Genomic DNA, 26004 nt, shown 5'->3' on the forward strand with positions numbered 1-26004 from the left:
TATAAACAATATTTTTTCGCCACAAAAATTTGTGTACCAAACATAGTATGTTCGGATGTGCACCCATAATTTTTATTAACAATTTTTTTTATCATATTAAAATATACTCCGTATTTAAAATGCATTTCTTATAATAGGTGCATTTCAACTTATAAGCGAAAACACCATGCCTTAATAAGGGCATGTACAACGCGGACTCTTAGGAGGGGCGCTAGGTTACTATTCCTGGCCGTTACGCCTAATTCCCTGTCGATCCTGGGAATTAGCTTTGGGTCGCTGCTAAAGTTTGAGTCAGGCGCTTCGCTATTTCTCCTTCCGCAAAAAAAAAGAAAAAAAAACTAATCTACCAGCGGCGGCTGGGGCTATTGAGAACTGGAATAATTCTCTAGCGCCTGAAGTTTAGCGCCTTCCGTTGTGTTCAAGACGCTTATCCATATATTTTAAGCTAATTGATTTTCTTGTATGTACTCAAGCGCCCCTGCAAGAGCCCACGGTTGTACATGCCCTAAATGTGAAGATTTGCTGGAACATTCATACGGTCTGTCACGACTTGCGGATCAAATTTCAGAGACACGGTGAATAAGCTGCAACTACTGAAAGTTTTAAGGATTGCACTATTTTGTGACGCCCGTCAGTCTTCACTTACATTGTGTTTTTCTTCTCTTGCTTGAAGAACAGAACCACAATCTGCTTGATGAATACCCCAAGGCGTGCAGATCATGGATCATGCGGTAAAACTTGTAGCAAGGAGATGTACCGGTGCCTGCGGAACACCAAAAGCTTGCTGGTGGCATCAAATGCTGCCATCGACAGCTGCGACAGTAAGAATGTCGAGTTCAATTATCTGGCTTGATTACTCAAACAGCTTTGTACGCGTTAGATTTTACAGGTTCACGAGTCTATGACTACTTACAATGGACTATATGCATGCAAAAAGCTGATGTGTCACATCAATTAATGATAAAAACGATGATGATGGTATCATAAGTAGATACCGTATCATAGCACGTAGAACTAGAAAAATTAATGCCAAACAAATCTTGTACACACTTTTATATTGAGATTCTACAAATCACTAATACATTAACATATGATACTACTACATGATACTATGCATTGTGAAGATAGTATCGTACACTAGTATCATATGCATGATACTACTATATGATACTCTCCATTGTGACTAGTCTAAGCACATCTGAGCCGTGGCATTCTCAGTCGCCAGAGAGTTGGCTTAAATCTCACTAAATGATGCCATCCTCATGATTTTATAATATATGAACACTATTTGAGTATTCTTTGTCGGGTGGTATTCGGTCGCGCGCACCTATATTTTTATTCCGACCAATTGGTTCCAGGGGAGCGGCGTGAAGCTCTATTCCGTGTTGTCATTAAGAGACTTTTGGTCCATGGTGAAGTCACTGAGAATATCATGAAGGCATGATTGGGGGATTAGCTAAGAAGGTTCAAATCTTCGCGATGTTGAGGAGCTTGCTTGGTGTTCCGGGATTCGCATAAATGGTATGAAAGTGGGGGCGACAACACAGGTGAAGTTCAAAGTCCTACCTTTCAGGGTGAAAACCCAAAGTCTGGCCTTAACTGGTTGTGTCTGACAATGATCTTGTTTGAGGCATTATTTTGAGAGTGGAGACTATCTTCAGGGTGAAAACCTAAGATCTTTGATCGGACGACAACATCATTGGTGCACTATTCCCTTCTTGGAGGCATTTTTTTAGAGGGTCTGTATTTTAGGTGTTGTCTTGGTGGTGGATGTACTGCTGTTGCTAGGCCTGAAATACTATGGCGTGACTTTTATTTCTTAGTTTTCTTTTCTTTTTTTTTGGTCATGCATCCGTACTGCCATTAGGATAATCCGTTGTTGTAGATGCTAGATGTAATTGGTATCTTTTGATATTAATATATTCCCTTTATCGAAAAAATCTAAGTATTCTTTGTTCCTTTTTTACTTATGTCTTCAAATAAAATATATTTTTTTTAGAACAATAAAATATTAGTTATAACCCTACAAATTTGCAACTCATAGATGTGATCTGTTGGTTTTAGAGTCAGAAAACTATAACTTAATTCTCGGTCAAACAAAAATTAGCAAAACCGATAAAATCGTGGTAATGGCAAGCACACGTTATACAAGAGCGTTTGGATCTGCAGTGGCACGTTAATGTTAGCAATCAAGACCGGCAGCGGCTGCAAATAAATCACGCTCGAAACCGGCCGTACATGCACGGGGGACGCCTGCATGTATCTGTCCTGATATCATATGGACAATCAGGCATCACCAACACAAAATCAGAAGAATAAGAAAAAGATCATCTTCGGTCAGCCCCATCATCCTGTCATCTTGTCCCGTGTCATGGATCAAATCAACTAAACGAAGCGATCCCGTATCTCCACCCGTTCGAGGATCGCCGGGTCGGAGGCTGCTGCGGCGCGAAGCTGAGCCCGAACATCTCCCTGAGGACCTGCCCTGGCTCCTGGAGCCCGATCAGCCTGGCGACAAGGGACGCGCTCTCTCTGACATGCTCCAGGTCTTTCGTCTCGGTCCAGAGGCGGCGAGCGACCTGCAGCTTCCTCTTCTTGGAGTCCAGTGAGACACTCCATTTCGTGTACATGTGGTTCCTTTCCTCCACCGAGAATCGCTTCTGCATCTGCCTGGCAAGCATCTCCCTCTCTCGTTGCAGCTTCTTGGCGCTGCATATATCAGAAGTTCAAAGTTGCTTTTCTCCTTTTCATCGTTTTTTTTGGAAACATTTCTCATTTACATCAAGGGTATGTAAAAGGAATACATACCTCGCAACAGGGGAAGAACTGAGGCTGCCTACGATCACATTGCTGGGAGTGCTGCCCTTAGAGAAAGTATCTCTAAGGAAGGATAGCCTCCGAAGCTCCACTTCCATGTAGATGGAGTCGGCTGATTCTCCTTTGAATAGCAAAAAGAAGTATGTCCTGTGGACCAAGGAAATACTGCAAGCGTGCCAAAGCTCGATGATCTGTTGCTGTTTCTTCTCAAATTCCAATGGCCATCGAGAAGGTGATTGCAAGGCATCCATGATCGGGTCTAATCCAATGCTCTTTCCATTTGCACTCTACAACATGGATTAAAAATACCATTAAGTAATTGAGTTACTGGTGGAATGAAAATACAACATTTCAGCACATTTGTGCTCATTTTGGTTTAGAAAATTAGTGAAGTATTATTCGACGGGCCTGTTAATGAAATATCTCAAGGAGTCATTAGACAAACGTATACAGATAAAGCTTTCTCAACAATAGGAACACAGTTAATTCATTTCCTTTCCTAATTGTCATCACATACGGTAAAATATAAAACTGTAGTACATGTATTTTCTTACAAAAAATTAGATTCTCATTTTCTTTCAAGCAAATTAATTAAAATGGCTGCAAGGGGAAAAGCATAAAACTCTACCTAAGATAACTAGATAGAGATAGCTCATACCTGGTCACCTAACTGTTTCTTATAATGAACCTGAGCCATCTCCTTAAGTTCAGCAACGAATTCACCTATACCGGTAAATTCTGCATCACCTGCAGCAGAACTATTCGCCTTGGTTTCACCCTTCGATGTGCTCATTTCAGAAAGCATGGACCCTGCCCTTGAAAGAGTTTCACTCCCTGCATCGTAGTTTAATGCCGATCCTCTTCTATGATACTCTTCAGGTCTTCCTGGGAAGATCACCAAGCTTCTGTTTACTGGTGTGCAATCCTCCATCTCCAGATCATCAAGTAGAGTAGACCCTGTTAGTGATCTACAGCTCCTGCTTCTACCAATTACTCTACAGCTCGATGAGTTGCGCACTGAAGATCCTAGATCTTTACTGATAAAAGGCCTTCTGATGTTCTCCAAATGTTGCTCCAAGGTAATGGGAGTTTCACCAAGGGGCCTTGAATTCACTGACGCGTTTAAATCATTACCACGCCTGCTAGAATTCCTGTTTGAATCTCGTGGGCTGGTACTTTCACCAGCTGATAAAGACAAGCATTCATTTCCTTGAGTTCCATTGGTCTCAATACACCGCACTTCCTTGTAATGATCTGAATCATCATGAGATATCTGAGAACTGTCATCTCTGCTCATGCTTGGGGGCATTCCAACAGATGGAGGACTTCTGACTGATCGCTTTCCTGATACCTAAACATGCAGAGAAAACAAAATAACAAATACATCCCAGAGCAAGGCTAATGTAACAGCAGAAGTGCATAAGTTTATACCTTGTGCTTTGGTTCACGATCGCCAACAACCTGCAGCAAATCCTGCAACCTAGACTCAGCCAGATCACGTTGTGACTTCAGTTCTTTAATTTCTTTTTCCATCTGCAAAAGACATGAAATATCATAAACATATAGAAACAAAGCGAGTTTATCTGTGAGAGGGATGAATATATCTGATGCAACAATCTCCATCGAGAAACGAAAGAAAAACAGACAGGCAGTTTTTTTATTGCAAATATCTGCTACGGCAGCAGAGTGCTCATGGCAAAAAAAAAAAAACGTCCATGCACAAAAATGTGAGTGTTCATGTATAATGTATGAACTGTGAAGAAAGCTCGGGGAGGCAAACAAAATGTGAGTGTTCATGTATAATGCATGAACTGTGAAGAAAGCTCGGGGAGGCAAACAAAAGGTCAGAAGTAGTACCCACCTTTCTGATTTGGTTGTCTTTTTCTTTCACTTGTGCTTCCAGGCTGGAACTGGAAACTGGGTGCCGCAACTCACTCTCCAATCTAGCAACTTCTTTTTGCAATTGCTTAACTAGTGTTTTATCAGACATGACCACATTAACCTGAGCATTTGTGGCTACATCCTTTGCACAGCTCCCAAAGAACAGTGTATTTCTTGATTGTTCAATGTGACTTGTCGCAGGGCTGAGCGTACATATAATTGCAGTTCTTGCATTACCTCCCAAAGATGGCTGTAATATACGTGTAAGCTTGGAATCTCTATACGGTATGTGTGCATTACTCCCCATGCTGCATAAATGAAAACAGAAAACTGAAATGGCAGTAGCTAACAAAATACTCCCATAATTACATGAGCAATTTCTCTTATAGTGGACAAGAAATTAAGCAAAATATCATTGAGAGTCAAATTGCAACCTTAGCTTCCTAATGACAGTGCCAAGGGAAAGCAAACTTTTATTGATATGGCATCCTTCTTTCAGCCTCGTGCCAGCTGACATCGCCTGAGATGCACGCTCACTTCCCGCCAGATCAATAAAGCTCTGCATGGGAAGAATAACTGCTGCTTACAATATTCTAAAACATTGTGAGAACTTATCAAACCGTGGTGTCTACTTACCACACTAGCCATAAGGGTAGTTGACTTGTCCTTCCCTAAGAATTCACGAGCAGAACTTTCAACAGTCTGAATTGATTGATGAACATTAAACAGGTCAGCCAACAATGCACACAACTATAATAAGTGGGGACAGATATCAATATATTTCATAAATAAAACCAAGTAAAGGGCAGACAGACCAATTTAAGAATTTGATGGGATCTGGAGCTTTTCTCATTTAAGAAGGTCTCCCCTGTCTTTCTTTGAGCTATTACAAGCACATAAAGCAAATCAGATGCAATATTCACTAGTTCAACAAAATACAAGCTGTTGATGGTAACCAATATTTCACCTTCACACACAGCAGTAAGACCCTTGAGGTGGTTCCAGTCCCTTAATATAACCTCTGTTAGATTCTCCACATAGGTGCCTTTCTGTACAATAAACAGCATTCAACCATTAGCAAACAGGAACATAACATAAGAAAAAAAAATCAAAAGGCTGAAAGAAGAACAACTTTTTACCTCTGCATCATCCCAAAGTCTAAGAGGAGTATTTTCTGCGCTCAGAAGATCCCTGAGGACTTCGTTATATATTTCAATTGCCGAGAATTTCAACACAAATGCTCTTTCTTCATGCTGAAAAAGAAACATCCATTTGAGGACTTCATAATAATCCAGACCAAAACCTATCCATGGATGTTATGGTTGGCTGGGAGTTGATAACCTTGTTAATGTAATCATATATATCTGCTACTGTGCATTCTGTCACTCCAGTCATAGTGTACGTCTTTCCACTACTTGTTTGTCCGTAGGCAAAAACACTTGCTGAGAGAGAGAGAGAGAGAAAACACACTCAGATTTAGCTCAAAACTATGCTGTTTACAAAATTTTAACTCATGCTTTTGCGTAGTTTGCACTCACAGTTAATGCCACTAACTACAGAGAGGGCAACTTCCTTAACCCCTTCCTCGTAGACTTCTTTGGTATTGCATTCAGAATGAAATACCCTGTCTGCGAATACAAGAAATTTATGTTAATAAAGATACACGCGAGGGAAATATAATAGTGAACGCATTTCGTATGTGAACCTTACATAGCAATTGAGTACATAAAAATGCTCCAAACCATAAGTAGCCAAGAAATAAAGGCATGATGATCACTATGCAGTGATAATCTACTGAAAGCTGAACCATAGCACATTGAAATATGATGTTTGAGTATTGGTCCAGATAACCACTGGACTACATCAAGTGCGACGAAAATATTCCAGAAAAACATTACAAATTAAAGCACGGTACGAACTAATTAACCATATTGAAGCATCAACAGTAAACCACAAAAGATATAGCATCAGAACTCAAAAGCAAAGCAGGGTGCACTGACCAAACGTGTATGCGGTTGGAGCAGTGGGTCGATCGGGGAAGGTGCTCCGGAACATGATGGTGGTGTCATTGATGCACTCCCACTCCGCAGGCTCGCCCCTTGCGATCTCCTTCTCACTCAGCGGTCTCACCCTCACTAGCACCTGTATCCTATCGAGCCTCCCCGCGCCGCTTCCACCGCCGTTCACCGCGTCAGCTCCATTCATGTTGTCCCACTGCACCGACTCGTCACCTCCAATCGCCCCCATTCGCTCTGCTACTTACCTCCCCCTCTCCAAACAGCCCTCCCTACACCATCTGCCAGAAATGCACCATTATAAGACCACAAGCAAGAAGCAAGGCATATAATAATAACAATAATACCAATAAAGAAGCATCATGGAAGAAGCCAACTTGATGGAAGCGCACGAATCCGTCCTATCCCTGGGAATTAGAGTGCAGGCCAAGGCAGTTGCCGAGCTTTGCAGCAGCAGCGGGTGGAGGAGAAGGCAAGCATTTCGCAGTGGACCCGTACGTTACTAACCAGTAATTATGCAGATGTTAGGACAGTGGTTAGCATGTCCCACAGACTGATACAAGCTGCAGAACCACCGATTTGTTCCAAATCTAGCCCCCACGGCCGCTCGTGTCACCCTAACCCTCCCGCCTTCCCGCGGAATCCCTAGCTATTAGCAGATCTGCCGCCTAACCTAACCACCCGGAACAGCGCCCCCCGGGGCCGGGATCACATCAGCAGCAACCTACCGCAGCAGCAGCAGCGGCAACTTTACTCCGGTAACCTGTAGTGCTCAAGCGACAGCTAAAGGGGGGGAAAGCGGGTAGTTACCAATGCGTGGTGGAGACGGCCGGCTCCGGCAGGCGCGGGCGCGACGTTTCTCCGGACGGCGGCGGCCATGGGTTGATTTCTGGTGGGAAGTTGTGGTTTTTGGGTTGGGGACGGGCGGTGGGGAAAAGTGCGGGAGTGGCGCCGGCCTCGCCGTCCGCGTGCGAGGTGAGACTGCTCCCCACGATGATCTTCTTGGCTTGTGGATTTGGGGGAAGACTCGAAGAGTGTAAGAGACGGTGGCTCGACTTTCTTTTCTTCTCTTTTCTTTTTTGTGGCAAGCCCAGGAGACCGTTGCTTGGATTCCCCTGTCGCGTCCTCCGCTTTCCATGGGTTGTTTTCAATGAATCTTAGTGGGGTGTTTTTGCACGAAGGCCCCTTGACATTAGTGCATGGACCACACAAATTAGGGTTTGTTTGATTCGCATGATTTTTAGAACGAAAGAATAGAAAAATATGGGATTAGAATGTTTATGTCGAATTGAATCCTAAAAGATTCAAATACAATCATAAGCATTTTAATCCTACGAATCAAATAGTGCACGTAGAAAAAGCTCAGAGCGTAAAAATCCTACCCCCTCTGATCCATAAAACTTGTTGTTGAATTGACACATTTTAGTGTGTCTAATCATTCGTTTCATCGACAAGTATTATGATTTAGAGGGAGTACAAAATTCATATGGCGTTCCTTTGAATCAAACAAGTCATTAAGGAATCCCTAGCGGGCCGGCTGATTTTGGACACTAGAGTGTCCGTTTTGGTATGTTTGGGTCGCCCGTGGACAGAAATGCGGCTACATCCCCTTATTTGTTTGGGTCGAGGTTAGACTCAGTGTTCTGTCGCATTTCTTTTTTACTACCGTCATGGACGTCTCGCCGCTAAAATACCTCACCGACTTCCTACTCCTAGGCGTGCATCCTGTCATTTTCCGCTCGTGCGTCCTTTTCGTTTCTTGCACTGGCAGTGGCTATAAGAGGGGTAGTGATGCCGCAGTGGACGGGCAAACCCTAGCAAGCATCCATGGCAGGCCTCAACAATGCCTGGATCCAGTTGAGTAAGATTGTGCGTGCACATTTCTTAGACGACGTCGACATGGTGGAGCTCGCCATGAGCGAGGCGTTGGACAGGGTGTACGCCAAGCAAGATGAGTAGTATGGGTCGTACATCAAGGGGATGGGAGAGGAGGCGGAGCAGGCCGAGGCGGCGAGGAGGCCTAGCAGGATGAGGTGGCGGCAACAACGGAAATGCTTGCGCAAGCAGCAACGCTGAGTGCGGAGGCCGATGCGAAGCTGGCGGAGGCCTAGGCATCACTGGCGGGGACCCAAGCGGCACTAGCGGTGGCGTGTGCGGAAATGGTGGCTACATTGCAACACGCTCCCGACGTGTGGGTGGACGCGGACCTCGATGACTTCGATGACTTCAACGGTGATAGCGACGGGCCTCACGCCGCATTGGAGGAGGCAACTTAGCGTTAGAACGCGAGGAAGGAGAGGGACAAAGGCCGTCGTGGGCTCTAGTGGGCGGTGTTCATGATGCCGACATGGGTCCAGCGTCGTCGTGTGATGCCTTGGAGCGCCGTCAAGCTTAGCAGGAGTGCGAGGGTGTCGGGCTCGCATCGTCGGGGCCCACGTACGACAGCAGCTGGTAGGATGCGCGACTACGAGTAGCCCAACAATAATAGGGCGTAGATACAATCGTCACCGTTTATGTTAACTCTATATGTAACAAAAAGATGGTTCATTTTAGCCAAATATTAATGTTTAATAAGAACTAGCTAACTATTTTTCTTACTCAATGACTTATGGTCTTGGGGCGGACCCGGGAGGACAGGCTTGCTATCAGTCTATGTAATATTAATGGGTATATTTCGTGCATCGGTCCGTTCGCATGGTTGGGTTTTCCGGCATATCCGCGCAGACCAAACATACAGTCACGGTCTGTTTTGATCGAGCGACTAAGACTAGTCATAGTGGGGAGTAACATAGAGTAGTAACATGGTGCATGTTACTACCCTATGTTACTACCTCCATAGTGGATAGTTACTTATATGTGGTATCATGCATGCTATATTTATTAGATTGTAGACTCATCTTATCTTGAGAAGTGTGATGTTATGGTAACATAGCTAGTTACCAACTCACTCTCTTTCTTCATTTATTATCATGCCATGTCACCAAAATGCTTTGGAGTGTGTGATATTACTAGCTATGTTACTCCCACTATGAGTAGTCTAAAGATAACCTTACATGGATGGGTACTAACTAAGCAGTTTGCAGACTGCTCATTTCCCATTTCCCCCCTCCCCCTCTTTCTAGTCTCTACAGTACTTTGAGAGTCGCATGTGCGCGGCCGGGCCGATCCAGGGCCATCTCCGCCGGAGTAGCCGGCCGGAGTAGGTCTTGGAGAGGTGCCGAAGTAGCTAGGGTAGGTCTAGGTATAGGTTTAGTTCAGTTGCTGCTTTTACCCATGTGGAGATTGGCGTTATGCCATTAGGGGTTCGACCACGTTAGAGCTTCAGCGGCTCCCGGTGGTCTGTGGTGGCGTGGCTGCTGGCCGTGGTGCTCCTATGGAAGGAACCAGAGGTGTACGGCGGCGACGCGGCAACGACCTCTTCAATAAAGCTCACTTTTGGCCTCTCACTGGATCTGGGAGGTGTCGGCCGGTTCCTTTCTTCCCCAAGCCTCCGTGGTGGTGGCCAAGAAGAGGAGAATTGTGGCGATGCCGTCGTTGTGGATTCCACGAAGGGGAGATCTGGAGCTGCAGTTCTTCCTCGAGCGAAACACATGGCGACCATGCTTGCTGCCGTGATCCTTGGCCAAAAGGGTGACCCTTCTTCAACCTCCTGGCTGGAGGCCCTCTGGTTCATCTGCTGGAGCTCGACGCCGATGGAAGACCAAGTGGTTCGTCCCCGGTCTTCCTCTGGTTGCCAGCGGCTGGATCTTCACGCCGAAGAAGAATCTTCGAGCAATCTGCTCCCTGAGCTCGGCGGAGACGCCTGGAGCTCGCCGGCGGCTGGTGGCAGAGGCACTGAGGTCCTCGATTGCTTTTTCTTTCTGTAATTTGTAAGGCCTTATCTTCAAATAGCTGGTTTTTCATGGCAGTAAATGTTATAGGCCATTGCTGTAAAATGTACCTGCCACGTGTGCTATAATGGAAAAGCTCCACTGGGGTCGGTCAACCCCGCCTTGTGTGCAAAAAAAAACTTACATCTTACATGCATGAGAGAAGAGAAGATAGAAGATAAACAGTAAAAAAGGAGTAATTCAGAATTTGTTAAGAAAAAAGGAGAACGACGATTGCCATACCGTACGAACAAGTAGCTAAGGTGGTGAAATCTATCGAAATCTGAGGACAGAGAACCAGGTACGTACAAGGGACAAGACAAGAGACGCCGGGGAAGTACGGGAGCATCCATAATGCGTGCCGTGTGTTTATAGCAGGGAAGTTAATACGGCGTAGAAAATTTCATGTGGGCGAGATTGACAGCGCAGTGAGCAAATTCAAACGTTTGGGCCGTTCTCACGTCTTACTAGTGATCGCTTCTGAAAGTTCTGACTTATTCAGTGGCTGCCCAGGGGGGTGTCACATGGAATTTGCATTATGGCCACTAACATACGATGGATTCACAGTTTCACACCTTTTGGAAAGAAAGAAAAACATGGAAACGCCCAGCTCTCCGGCCGACACCGCGCGCCTCAGCAACGGCTACAATTAGGACTCTCGTTTTAAAACGATTAGGAGTATTTTGTTCTACAGAGTTGATTGGTGTGTGTTCTTAAGTGAAACTACGTGCGAGGTCAACCTATCCATTTCCAAGACCCGCACAAAAAAACCTATCCGTTCGAAAAGAAAATTCCAAAATCAGTTGTTTTCTCTTGGAAGTTTCTTCTGCCGACAAAAGAAAGCCCTGTCGCTATGCCCGCATTTTCTGAATCCAGCTTACAAACGGAAATATCAGAAATAAAACCAAAACGGCCGCTGTGATGAGAAAGGAGCAGGGCACGTTCTGGCATCGTGATCAAACAAAACATGCTTCTGGAATCATGCCCCTCCACGCGGAATCATCCACATCGGCACCACGCCGGAGCATCGGTTCGTTCGTCCGTGTCGTGGAGGTGAAAAAGGAAACGCCGTGTATTTTACTGCTCGGAGCTAGCGCACGCGCGCGGGCGGCGGGTCTAGTTAATTAGCTAGCGGCGCGGCGAGGCGAGGCGACCCAGGCGCGCGGCGAGGCGGCACCCGTGGCTGCAGCTGTGGTGCCAAACATGGAGGTGGATGCTCGGAGAAGACGATGCTTCAGAGACAAATTTGCTTGATTCTATTGGGAATTTGGGAGCGGTGGTCACAGGTGCTCGTGTGGCCACGACCTGTTCCTTCGCCGTCGAAGTCAGGCTGTGCATACTAGATCGCGGCAGTGCTGTCCAGATCAGGTGAAGGGCATGAATGCTTCTATGGAAGAACATGATCACTACTCCTTCAGTTTCAAAATAATTGTCGTGACTGTAAATCATATTTACTACCCGCTTGTCCAAATGGATATGGCCTGTGTCGGCCTAAATGGTCGAAATCGACCGCGCATCCGTTTGCGTCGGTGTGGCTCCAGTGCCGCCAGGTGTGTGGCTCCAGTGATAGGACGTATTTTTTTGATTTTGCATTTATTCAACATAAAAAACATAATTTACATAGTAAATAAAGAAAAATAAAAATATAAAACCTAATAACTCCTGCACCTACTGTTGTCGTTGTCGATCACGACGAAATCTGATACCGGCAACTGCCAGTTGAGAACCGGCGCAACATATGTCGGTGCCGCCGACGGTGGTGGAGGTGGAGCAGCCCACGCCGGTGGTGGAGGTTGAGCAGCCCACGCCGATGGTGGAGGTGGAGTAGCCCACGCCGGTGGTGGAGGTTGAGCCGCCCACGGATTGTACGGCGGAGATGGAGGCGACAGTTGCACCGGTTGCGGTGCCGAGTCCTCGAGCACCCGCCGTAGGGCCTCTTCCTCCATGAGGCCCGGCGGCATGATGCCGGTGGCGTACCGGGGCAGCGGCGGCTGCACCGGTCGGTCCATCTCCGAGACGAGGACGCCGAGCCTCTCGATCTCGTCGTCTGTCATCGTCGCCGGTTACTCGAACTCCCGACCCTCCGCCATGGCCGCCTGCCATTCCTGGAAAATGCAAGCGACATAGTCGTTGTTGTCGTCCTTGGCCTCCTCGTTGTGGTATGCCAGCGTGTTGATGTAGTCGTCGTCCTGTGGAGGCGTCGGCGGCTGCCGTGTTCGATGATGAGACGGTGTTGGATGGTCAAACGGGAAGTCCATGTCGCCGAGGAAGCATGCCTCCTCGGATCCTTCTCGGTCTTGCGCCAGGTGCGCCAGGTGTTGGAGTCGACGGCGAAGCGGCGGAGGTCCGGCGGCAAGTACCGCCGCCTGCGCCGGATCTCGGCGCTCATGTCTAGGTCGCGCGGAGGCACGGGCGGGACAGTAGCCCGGAGGTGGCTGAGCCGCCAGCCGCCGGTAGGCAGGTGCACGTCCTGCCAGCCGGCTGATGACCCACAAGTATAGGGGGTGTATCGTAGTACTTTCGATGAATAAGAGTGTCGAACCCAACAAGGAGCAGAAGGTGTTGACGAGCAGTTTTGATCGAGGATTCAATGTAAACAATAGCAAACAAGTTTTCAGGGGTATTTGGTTTTGCAGATAAATAAAGTACGAGTAAATAAAATACAGTAAAAATAATTGCAGCGAGTGGCCCAATCCTTTTTAGAGCAAAGGACAAGCCGGTTGTTGTACTTATGATGACTAAACGTTCTTGAGGATACAGGGGAATCTCGTCAAGTGCTTTCGCTTCACATCGCTAAATAATCGTCATTGGTTTGGTAAGTGTTGTGTGGGTGAACCTATGCTAATGCACTACCCCTACTTGGACTAATGCATACTTGTGATTACTCTTGCAAGCATCCGCAACTACAAGAAAGTAATTAAGATAAATCTAACCACACCCTTAAATCTTGAGATCCTACACTCCTCGTGCACCGGTTTCCTAACGGGGGTTTGGATTTCTGTCGCTCCCGCAACCTCACAATTAGTAGCCAAATACACGATGCATTCCCCTAGAACCATAAAGGTGAAGTATCATGTAGTCGACGTTCACATGATACCACTAGAATAGTAACACCACAACTTAAATATCAAACCATTAAATATTACTCAACATAGTTCCACTACTAACAGCATGACTTCTCCCATGTCCTCAAGAACTAAACGAACTACTCACGAGACATCATAGGATCATAATCAGAGGTGATATAATGATGAATAGCAATCTGGACATAAACCTTAATTCAATGGTTTCACTCAATAGCATCAACTACAAGGAGTAATCAACACCGGGAAAGTTTCCCCTATGAACTAGACAAGTATCAAACCCAAGATGTTACAGCGGAACGACGTGGAGACGGCGGTGATGATGGTGCTGGTGGTGGAGATGATGGTGATGATGACCCCGATGAAGTCCAGTTTGATGGTGGTGACGATGGAGACGATTTCCCCCCTTCGGGAAGGAATTTCCCCGGCAGATTTCTGCCTGCCGGAGAGCTTTTCTCTCTCTGGTTCTCCTCCCCGTAGCGACGGCAGAATATTTCTCTGTTCGCTCACCCAGTCTGAGGGTTCTCGGGGGGATGAAATACGCGAGGGGGCAACGTCAGAGGTGGGCCAGGGCTACCACACCAGGCCTAGGCGCAGCTAGGGGGTGGCCCGCGCCTAGGGGTGGTGTGAGCCCCTCCTGTACCATGTCTGCCTCCCCTTCTGGCTTCCTCCGTCATCTGGCAAAATAGGAGTTTCTGGGTATTTCCAGGGAATTGTTGTTCTTCAGAAATATGGTCTCTTGACGGTCTTTTTTCCAGCAGAATTCTGGCTCCGGCAGTTAATTCTCCAATAATCATCAAACATACAAAAATAGATGGAATGACATAAGTATCATCTCTAAATATGAAATATATCAATGAATAATAGTAAATTATGATATAAAATAGTGATGCAAATTGGACGTATCACCGGCGCATGGCGTCAAGTTCTTGTGCATGAGCCGCGCCACCTCGATGGGTAGCGGCACCATGTGCGTCCGCTCCGCCTTCTTGGTGCCGCTGCAGGATGCCTCAGAGTATTGCGGTGGCGTGCGGTGGTGAGGGGTGGGAGTGGAGGTGTCGCTGGTATGGGCAATGGAAGAGACGATGCCGGTCGAATTTTAAGGCCGGGTGCGCGTGGGACACGATGCCATTGATGGACGCACAGAAGCCCAGCCGCCGCCCGCCAGTGCGCACGCAGTAGAGGCAGCCACGACATTGATGGTGAAGGCTTCCGCAGATGCAGAAGCGATGACCGTCGAAATGATGCGCTCGATACAGTCCTATGGCTCGCTGCCATCCCAGGCGCAAATATGCGCCGCGTTTTCATCTTTGCGGACGACCCGGTCAATATGCGTCGGGCCGCTAGACCTGGTTCCTGGCGCATTTTTGGCCTGTTGGAGATGGCCTAAGTCTATGTTGTCTATGTTTGGACGTTTATGGGCTTAGATCCAGCTACAGGAAGAAAGCTCACTCCATCCTAAAAGACTAAACTAAATGGAGAAGATATGCTCTACCTTATAAGTTAGGGCATCTCCAACGGGCCGACGCATTTCGAACGTCCAAATTATCCGCGGCCGTCCATTTGCATCGCCCCGCGGACGTGAAAATAACCGTTTTTATCCGCGCGTCCGTTTGCGTCTGTGGGTGGCTCCAGCGCGGCGACTCATTTTTTTAATACTTGTTTTTTCTCTCTTCTCAATTTAAACATAGTTCCAAACATTACATATTGGGAACATGGTTTTACACAAACTAATACATAATTTGGAACATGGTTCACACACACTAATACATAGTTTGAACCATGGTTGACACAAATTGAAACATTGCAAAATGAGGAAAGCCAGTAGTGTTGGTTTCATATGTTCGCTGCCAAGAAAGAACACTCTCGGACACACACTCAATCACCCAAACTGGAAAATCCAGCTGGCAATGATGAACCTGTTGCTCCCACCAAGGAAGAACATACAGAAACCGCCACTACTGGCTTCAATTGGCTTGTGGCCATATTCGCTGCAAAGAAAGAACGCTCTAACAGTTTTAACTGTCGGTGTCCGAGCCAGACTCGCTGGTGTGGTAGTGCCTGCGGCAAGCTGTGTCGTCGAACACCTTGACGATCATCTCGTCGTCCCCCTCGTAGAGGAAGGTGAGCTGGCAGCCGGGCTCGAGCGCGAGGTCGCGAGCGAACTTGCCCCACCCCGTGTGCAGGTACATCTTGCCCTGCCCGTCAAACAAGACCTTGACAGGCCACCGGAAGAAGTTCCAGCTGGCCTACCATAGCTGCAACTGGGCCGACTCAACGCCATCAACGAACTTGTCCGGGAGCCGCTTGATGCCGAGTGGGTCGTCGTCGATGCGGAGGAGGAACTCGAAGCAGCACTCCTCCTGCAAAGATGAGGAAGGCGCAGTCGACAACGACCGTGGGGCTGTAGCTGCTCCACCACGGTAGCCCCTTCCCCGGCCCCAGGGGCGCCCAGGCCCGTGGCCTCGACCGCCTCGCCGGACACCAGTGTGGTGACCCAGCATACCACTGCATGGTGTAGTATGCAAGTTGTTGACATAACACCAGTGAAACACCATTCCATTAGTATTACATCCCTCAGAGTGGTACAACAGAAACATATGCGGGTCCAAGGCATGTCTATAGAGTTACACACATACTTTTTAAAGAAGATCAGCACAGCTTCCTACTTTACAATGAGGTAAAACTACAAATAAACTCCAGAAGAACGACTCGTATTCTAATCTTATCTTGAACTCTATCTATGGAGAATTTGACTAGATATAGAGGCTATGACTGGATTCTAGCTAAATAGGAGCTAGGTTTAGGGAGCTAGTTCCCCTCTACTGCTAATCTAGGTTTTCTCCATGGTGGATATGGTGTTTGATTCTTCTGACAGTGTCCTGTCCCTTGAAGTAGTTGTTGACTCCTCGGCCTTTGAGTTGAACTGTAGAGATCCTCCTTCGATGCCTTCATATCTAAGCAGGGGATTTAAAGAGGGATGAGTACGAGCATACTCAACAAGTTCATTTTAGGAAAGAGGTGTTCAATGCACTAGCTATAGCCATAGACCAGAAAGTCATAGGCAATGCAAGTTTTTGTAATCATTTCTTAAAAAGGTTGATTTTATTCTGAACAACTATGTCTGTCAGCCTTCACCGGGTGTCTAGAACTTCATGGAGTTCCTTTCTGGCCGCGTTCGCAGTTCCATAACCCGGAACAGGGAGTGACAGGTCACGATTTGATACACTATGCAGAGGTGTGTTGCTTTACTCATAAGAGATCTTATCCTTGTTGCCAACCAAGTTGCAGGCTCGTTAACACTTCCTTGGTGTGAGGCCAGGTGTAAGGTCCTAGTCAATCATTTCATTCCTCCGCGACCCCGCACACCCACCCTTTGTTGCAGTTCCGACCTTGGGTCCTCGCTAGTTAGCGTATCCGTTGGATACCATCTGACCTCGACTACTATTAGGTTCCACGACCTTGATACCTCTGCCGGTCGCTGCAACCCATCATAGACCACATTACCGTGTGGAATTAGAATGGGATCCCCACCCTCAAGTTTCTCTCGCAAGACACAACTGCTACGGTAAGCGCATCCGTAGATGTACGAGAGGAAGAAACATAGCTGATGATACGTCTCCGACGTATCGATAATTTCTTATGTTCTATGCCATATTATTGATGATACCTACATGTTTTATGCACACTTTATGTCATATTCGTGCATTTTCTGGAACTAACCTATTAACAAGATGCCGAAGTGCCGATTCTTTGTTTTCTGCTGTTTTTGGTTTCAGAAATCCTAGTAACGAAATATTCTCGGAATTGGACGAAATCAAAGCCCGGGGGCCTATTTTTCCACGAAGCTTCCGGAAGTCCGAAGACGAGACGAAGAGGGGCCACGGGGTGGCCAAACCCTAGGGCGGCGCGGCCCCACCCCTGGCCGCGCCGGCCTGTGGTGTGGGCCCCCCGTGCCGCCTCTTGACTTGCCCTTCCGCCTACTTAAAGCCTCCGTGACGAAACCCCCAGTACCGAGAGCCACGATACGGAAAACCTTACTGAGACGCCGTCGCCGCCGATCCCATCTCGGGGGATCCAGGAGATCGCCTCCGGCACCCTGCCGGAGAGGGGATTCATCTCCCGGAGGACTCTACACCGCCATGGTCGCCTCCGGAGTGATGAGTGAGTAGTTCACCCCTGGACTATGGGTCCATAGCAGTAGCTAGATGGTTGTCTTCTCCTCATTGTGCTTCATTGTTGGATCTTGTGAGCTGCCTAACATGATCAAGATCATCTATACGTAATTCTATATGTTGTGTTTGTCGGGATCCGATGGATAGAGAATACTATGTCATGTTAATTATCAAGTTATTATACATGTGTTGTTTATGATCTTGCATGCTCTCCGTTTCTAGTAGAGGCTCTGGCCAAGTTTTACTTTTAACTCCAAGAGGGAGTACTTATGCTCGATAGTGGGTTCATGCCTGCATTGACACACAGGACGAGTGACGAAAGTTCTAAGGTTGTGTTGTCTTGTTGCCACTAGGGATAAAACATTGGCGCTATGTCCGAGGATGTAGTTGTTGATTACATTACGCACCATACTTAATGCAATTGTACTGTTGTTAGCAACTTAATACTTGGAGGGGTTCGGACGATAACTCTGAAGGTGGACTTTTTAGGCATAGATGCGGTTGGATGGCGGTCTATGTACTTTGTCGTAATGCCCAATTAAATCTCACTATACTTATCATGTCATGTATGTGCATTGTTATGCCCTCTCTATTTGTCAATTGCCCGATTGTAATTTGTTCACCCAACATGCTTTTATCTTATGGGAGAGACACCTCTAGTGAGCTGTGGACCCCGGTCCATTCTTTAATCTTGAAATACAAATCTGCTTGCAATACTTGTTTTTACTATTTTCTCTGCAAACAATCATCTTCCACACAATACGGTTAATCCTTTGTTACGGCAAGCCGGTGAGATTGACAACCTCACTTGTTTCGTTGGGGCAAAGTACTTTGGTTGTGTTGTGCGGGTTCCACGTTGGCGCCGGAATCTACGGTGTTGCGCCGCACTACATCCCGCCGCCATCAACCTTCAACGTGCTTCTTGGCTCCTCCTGGTTCGATAAACCTTGGTTTCTTTTCGAGGGAAAACTTGCTGCTGTGCGCATCATACCTTCCTCTTGGGGTTGCCCAACGAACGTGTGAAATACACGCCATCAAGCTCTTTTTACGGCGCCGTTGCGGGGAGATCAAGACACGCTGCAAGGGGAGTCTCCACTTCCCAATCTCTTTACTTTGTTTTTGTCTTGCTTTATTTTATTTACTACTTTGTTTGCTGCATTATATCAAAACACAAAAAGAATTAGTTGCTAGCTTTACTTTATTTACTGTCTTGTTTGCTATATCAAAAACACAAAAAAATTTAGTTTACTTGCATTTACTTTATCTAGTTTGTCTTATTTGCTATCGTTAAAATGAGTAATCCCGAAGTTGAAGTTCGTTCATTTAAGCAACAAGGGGGAGAATGTTTAAAAGATGCTTGGTATAGAATTAGTGATGCCCATAATAGGTGCACTAAGAAACACTCCACTACTATTCTACTCGGGAATTTTTATGTTGGTATCTCTAGCTTGGAATAGATATGTTCTTGATTGTCTCGCGGGAGGTAACTTTCTAGGTGCTCCCGCTTTAGAAGCTAGCTGCATTATTGAGAGTTTATTTGGAACACCACCTGTTAATGAAACTAAAAGTGAAACCTCCCTTGAGGATGTTATGAAAAAATTGGAAACCATAGAGAAAAATTGTAGTGTTGAAACTAAATTGGAAATATTACTTGATAATACTGATAAACTTGATAAAATCCTAGGAGGAATTAACGAAAGAATTGCTACTCTAGAAACTTGTGCTATCCATGATAATCAAACCCATAAGATTGGTAAACTTGAAGAAGCTATGGGAAAATTGGGTTCAACTTTTTCTTCTCTTAAATTTAATGAGAAAGCTTATGTGGGTAAGGAGCAAAAATTCATGTATGTCTCTAAGGTGCCTAAACCAAAGAATTACTATAGGCCTAAAATTGATAAAACTCCCAACACCGCTGGTAATGATGTTGATGCTTCATCTCTTGATGTTACTTGAGTTACACTTTACGCGCCTAGGCTGAAAGGCGTTAAAAAAGCGCTTATGGAAGACAACCCATGTTTTTACTACAGTATTTTTGTTTTATATTTGTGTCTTGGAAGTTGTTTACTACTGTAGCAACCTCTCCTTATCTTAGTTTTATGTTTTGTTGTGCCAAGTAAAGTCTTTGATAGAAAAGTAAGTACTAGATTTGGATTACTGCGCAGTTTCAGATTTCTTTCTTCGTCACGAATCTGGGTCTATCTCCCTGTAGGTAGCTCAGAAAATTATGTCAATTTACGAGCATGATCCTCAGATATGTACGCAACTTTCATTCAATTTGAGCATTTTCATTTGAGCAAGTCTGGTGCCATTTTAAAATTCGTAAATACGAACTGTTCTGTTTTGACAGATTCTGTCTTTTATTTCGCATTGCCTCTTTTGCTATGTTGGATGAATTTCTTTGATCCATTAAGGTCCAGTAGCTTTATGCAATGTCCAGAAGTGTTAAGAATGATTGTGTCACCTCTGAATATGTCAATTTTTATTATGCACTAACCCTCTAATGAGTTGTTTCGAGTTTGGTGTGGAGGAAGTTTTCAAGGATCAAGAGAGGAGTATGATGCAATATGATTAAGGAGAGTGAAAGCTCTAAGCTTGGGGATGCCCCGGTGGTTCACCCCTGCATATTATAAGAAGACTCAAGCGTCTAAGCTTGGGGATGCCCAAGGCATCCCCTTCTTCATCGACAACATTATCGGGTTCCTCCCCTGAAACTATATTTTTATTCGGCCACATCTTATGTACTTTGCTTGGAGCGTCGGTTTGTTTTTGTTTTTTGTTTTGTTTGAATAAAATGGATCCTAGCATTCACTTTATGGGAGAGAGACACGCTCCGCTGTTGCATATGGACAAATATGTCCTTAGGCTCTACTCATAGTATTCATGGCGAAGTTTCTCCTTCGTTAAATTGTTATATGGTTGGAATTGGAAAATGCTACATGTAGTAATTCTGAAATGTCTTGGATAATTTGATACTTGGAAATTGTTGTGCTCATGTTTAAGCTCTTGCATCATATACTTTGCACCCATTAATGAAGAAATACTTAGAGCTTGCTAATTTGGTTTGCATATTTGGTTTCTCTAGAGTCTAGATAACATCTAGTATTGAGTTTTGAACAACAAGGAAGACGGTATGGAGTCTTATAATGTTTACCATATGTCTTTTATGTGAGTTTTGCTGTACCGTTCATCCTTGTGTTTGTTTCAAATAACCTTGCTAGCCTAAACCTTGTATCGAGAGGGAATACTTCTCATGCATCCAAAATCCTTGAGCCAACCACTATGCCATTTGTGTCCACCATACCTACCTACTACATGGTATTTATCCGCCATTCCAAAGTAAATTGCTTGAGTGCTACCTTTAAAATTCCATCATTCACCTTTGCAATATATAGCTCATGGGACAAATAGCTTAAAAACTATTGTAGTATTGAATATGTACTTATGCACTTTATCTCTTATTAAGTTGCTTGTTGAGCGGTAACCATGTTTACGGGGACGCCATCAACTATTCTTTGTTGGATATCATGTGAGTTGCTATGCATGTCCGTCTTGTACTGAAGCAAGAGAGATCTACCACCTTCATGGTTGGAGCATGCATATTGTTAGAGAAGAACTTTGGGCCGCTAACTAAAGCCATGATTCATGGTGGAAGTTTCGGTTTGGACACATATCCTCAATCTCATATGAGAATAATAATTGTTGCCACATGCTTATGCATAAAAGAGGAGTCCATTATCTGTTGTCCATGTTGTCCCGGTATGGATGTCTAAGTTGAGAATAATCAAAAGCGAGAAATCCAAAATGCGAGCTTTCTCCTTAGACCTTTGTACGAGGCGGCATGGAGGTACCCCATTGTGACACTTGGTCAAAACATGTGCATTGCAAAGATCCGGTAGTCCAAGTTAATTAGGACAAGGTGCGGGCACTATTAGTACACTATGCATGAGACTTGCCACTTGTAAGATATAATGTACATAACTCATATGCTTTATTACTACCGTTGACAAAATTGTTTCATGTTTTCAAAATAAAAGCTCTAGCACAAATATAGCAATCGATGCTTTCCTCTTTGAAGGACCATTCTCTTTACTTTTATGTTGAGTCGGTTCACCTATCTCTCTCCACCTCAAGAAGCAAACACTTGTGTGAACCGTGCATTGATTCTTACATACTTGCATATTGTACTTGTTATATTACTCTATGTTGACAATTATCCATGAGATATACATGTTACAAGTTGAAAGCAACCGCTGAAACTTAATCTTCCTTTGTGTTGCTTCAATACCTTTACTTTGATTTATTGCTTTATGAGTTAACTCTTATGCAAGACTTATTGATGCTTGTCTTGAAGTACTATTCATGAAAAGTCTTTGCTTTATGATTCACTTGTTTACTCATGTCATCACCATTGTTTTGATCGCTGCATCCACTACATATGTTTACAAATAGTATGATCAAGGTTATGATGGCATATCACTTCAGAAATTATCTTTGTTATCGTTTTACCTGCTCGGGACGAGCAGAACTAAGCTTGGGGATGCTTGATACGTCTCCGACGTATCGATAATTTCTTATGTTCTATGCCATATTATTGATGATACCTACATGTTTTATGTACACTTTATGTCATATTCGTGCATTTTCTGGAACTAACCTATTAACAAGATGCCGAAGTGCCGATTCTTGTTTTCTGCTTGTTTTTGGTTTCAGAAATCCTAGTAACGAAATATTCTCGGAATTGGACGAAATCAAAGCCCGGGGGCCTATTTTTCCACGAAGCTTCCGGAAGTCCGAAGACGAGACGAAGAGGGGCCACGGGGTGGCCAAACCCTAGGGCGGCGCGGCCCCCCCCGGCCGCGCCGGCCTGTGGTGTGGGCCCCCGTGCCGCCTCTTGACTTGCCCTTCCGCCTACTTAAAGCCTCCGTGACGAAACCCCCGGTACCGAGAGCCACGATACGGAAAACCTTGCGAGACGCCGTCGCCGCCGATCCCATCTCGGGGGATCCGGGAGATCGCCTCCGGCACCCTGCCGGGAGGGGATTCATCTCCCGGAGGACTCTACACCGCCATGGTCGCCTCAGGAGTGATGAGTGAGTAGTTCACCCCTGGACTATGGGTCCATAGCAGTAGCTAGATGGTTGTCTTCTCCTCATTGTGCTTCATTGTTGGATCTTGTGAGCTGCCTAACATGATCAAGATCATCTATCTGTAATTCTATATGTTGTGTTTGTCGGGATCCGATGGATAGAGAATACTATGTCATGTTAATTATCAAGTTATTATACATGTGTTGTTTATGATCTTGCATGCTCTCCGTTTCTAGTAGAGGCTCCGGCCAAGTTTTTACTTTTAACTCCAAGAGGGAGTACTTATGCTCGATAGTGGGTTCATGCTGCATTGACACACGGGACGAGTGACGAGAAAGTTCTAAGGTTGTGTTGTCGTTGTTGCCACTAGGGATAAAACATTGGCGCTATGTCCAGAGGATGTAGTTGTTGATTACATTACGCACCATACTTAATGCAATTGTCTGTTGTTAGCAACTTAATGCTGGAGGGGTTCGGACGATAACTCTGAAGGTGGACTTTTTAGGCATAGATGCGGTTGGATGGCGGTCTATGTACTTTGTCGTAATGCCCAATTAAATCTCACTATACTTATCATGTCATGTATGTGCATTGTTATGCCCTCTCTATTTGTCAATTGCCCGACTCGTAATTTGTTCACCCAACATGCTTTTATCTTATGGGAGAGACACCTCTAGTGAGCTGTGGACCCCGGTCCATTCTTTAATACTGAAATACAAATCTGCTGCAATACTTGTTTTTACTATTTTCTCTGCAAACAATCATCTTCCACACAATACGGTTAATCCTTTGTTACGGCAAGCCGGTGAGATTGACAACCTCAGCTGTTTCGTTGGGGCAAAGTACTTTGGTTGTGTTGTGCAGGTTCCACGTTGGCGCCGGAATCTCTGGTGTTGCGCCGCACTACATCCCGCCGCCATCAACCTTCAACGTGCTTCTTGGCTCCTCCTGGTTCGATAAACCTTGGTTTCTTTATGAGGGAAAACTTGCTGCTGTGCGCATCATACCTTCCTCTTGGGGTTGCCCAACGAACGTGTGAAATACACGCCATCAGCTGACTACTCCGTCCCACTCCAGATCTTATGGTTGACACGGGTATTACGGCACAAGAATCACTGGACGACATTTATTGTTAATCCTAGATGGATACAAACCCATTGCAATGGAACCTCCACCATACTCATACCATGGTTCCATTACCCACCACATAGTCATATTCATAGTTATGAAAGTAGCATTTTTGCTTTTCATGCAAGAGAGATAAGTATAGTACTTTGCAAATAATTTGATAAAAGCACTCAAATTGACATGAGCAAGCGATGAACTTGCCTTTCTTGACTTCAATATTATGCATGCAAGGTCTTCGATACGCAATAACTCCAAATTATGAAATAGTATCATCGTCCGGTAAGGACGATGTTTAAAAGATTGGCAAATATGCTATAATGCATAAGTATAAGATGCAGTAGCTCTAAACGTGACCTAACCCCGATGATTTAGGATTAGTGAGTTGGAAGGATTTCTTTTAGGATGTGTTGCACTTTTAGAGTGGTTTCACAAGCAAGGTTCTTATTAGGGTTTGGTTATCTTAGTATCATAAACAAGTGGTATAACAAAGCATAGTATTCAATTTGGCACACAAGGAATGGTAGTTGGCATAATGTTAACATGTAAAGAACAGTTGTTGGTTTTTGGTACTAAAGGATATGGTTAATGATTACTTGTTGTTTACTTAAAAAGAATAACTTTTAAAGAACATATTCTTTAATAAAGAACAAGTATAATAATTAGGGTTGTGGAGTTCTAGGGTTTACTATGGGTTCCAACATAGTTTATTGAGAAAGTATTAGATGGATCACAACAAAGTTGGATTGAGTTCCTAGTTATGTAATGGTTGCATGGTTTGGGTTAAGCAAGATCATATTAGGCAATTGATTATAATTGGTTGCTACCATGGTTGGTTATATCTTATTGGTGATAGATAACTAGGGTTTATAGGTCCTATTAGGCAGGGTTGTTGATTACTCTATATTTACTTCAAAAGAACAACTTTCGAGGAACATATTACATAAGTAGTACGAAGTATTTCAATTAATGCTTATGGTGTCTAGTGTTTGTTATTGGATCCACTGAGTAAAGAATAATTGGTTCCTAAATAAGATGGTTCATAAATATCTAACACTAGTAGGGTTTAGTGTGCATGGTATATGATGCAAAATATTGGGCATGGTTGCTATTAGATTTCATCACAATGGTGTGATACTAAATATGAATAATTAAGGATGAGAGCCTTGGTATTAGGAACTAGGGTTGATCCTACTTGATCATCTGGTTTTATTTGGATGAGAACATGAAGTATAATTTTATTAGTGATAGGGCTCTTATATTTTATGTGGACATGATCATGCATTTAGTTGCTAATTATGGATCTATGAGTCAAAAGAAAATAACATGATCACATGTATAACCTAGGGTTTAGGTTTATAAGCAAGTTAGGATTCACATGAAATAATGGAGCTAGGGTTCCTAATAGAACTAGGGTTTTAGGGTTTTAAATAGTAGTTGAAATAAGGGTATATCTTTTAATTCTTTTATAGGTTTTGGGATTATATGTTGAAGTAATGTTGAATTAGGGTTTCCATATGATTAAACATGATCAACAATTTTTGTATTATATGAAATTTTAATACAAGGTGATATTTACTATTTCTTGATGGAAAAATAGAAATAAGGAAATTATATTTTTAGTATTTAGGTCTTAACAATTTAAGATTTAAAATTGGTGTTCTAAAATTTACAGGAACATAGTATTGTTATTTTAACTAGCAAGGTGGCCCGCGCTTCCGCGCGGGCAACATATTTGAAGTTCACGAAAATGTATTATAGTAGGAACCTATAATCTCACTTCTATATTTTATATTATTCAAGTAAATAATATTTTGTGCATAATAAGAAATTGTAATAATAAATTTTCCCCTTTTGTGTCATGTAAATGATAGATATATTTTGAAAAATTGAATTGCAGGTGGTAGAATAACATATATATCATATTAATAACCGGGCGATTTTGGATC

General features: G+C 44.5%; 1 protein-coding gene across 1 annotated transcript; it reads right to left on the reverse strand.

Annotated features, from left to right (window-relative positions):
• Positions 1 to 2118: 2118 nt before the first annotated feature.
• LOC124692457 (kinesin-like protein KIN-7C) lies at positions 2119 to 7763 on the reverse strand. Its single transcript, XM_047225844.1, has 14 exons — positions 7524 to 7763; positions 6699 to 6994; positions 6237 to 6326; positions 6040 to 6140; positions 5838 to 5951; positions 5666 to 5747; positions 5514 to 5581; positions 5335 to 5400; positions 5133 to 5257; positions 4679 to 5006; positions 4249 to 4350; positions 3476 to 4168; positions 2809 to 3104; positions 2119 to 2709 (listed from the first exon to the last, which is right to left on the reverse strand). The coding sequence occupies exons 2-14, from the start codon at positions 6943 to 6945 to the stop codon at positions 2382 to 2384; spliced, it is 2640 nt and encodes an 879-aa protein (XP_047081800.1). The 5' UTR covers positions 6946 to 6994; positions 7524 to 7763; the 3' UTR covers positions 2119 to 2381.
• Positions 7764 to 26004: the final 18241 nt, after the last annotated feature.

Source organism: Lolium rigidum, chromosome 2 (assembly GCF_022539505.1).
Source record: "Lolium rigidum isolate FL_2022 chromosome 2, APGP_CSIRO_Lrig_0.1, whole genome shotgun sequence".
NCBI lineage: Eukaryota > Viridiplantae > Streptophyta > Magnoliopsida > Poales > Poaceae > Lolium > Lolium rigidum.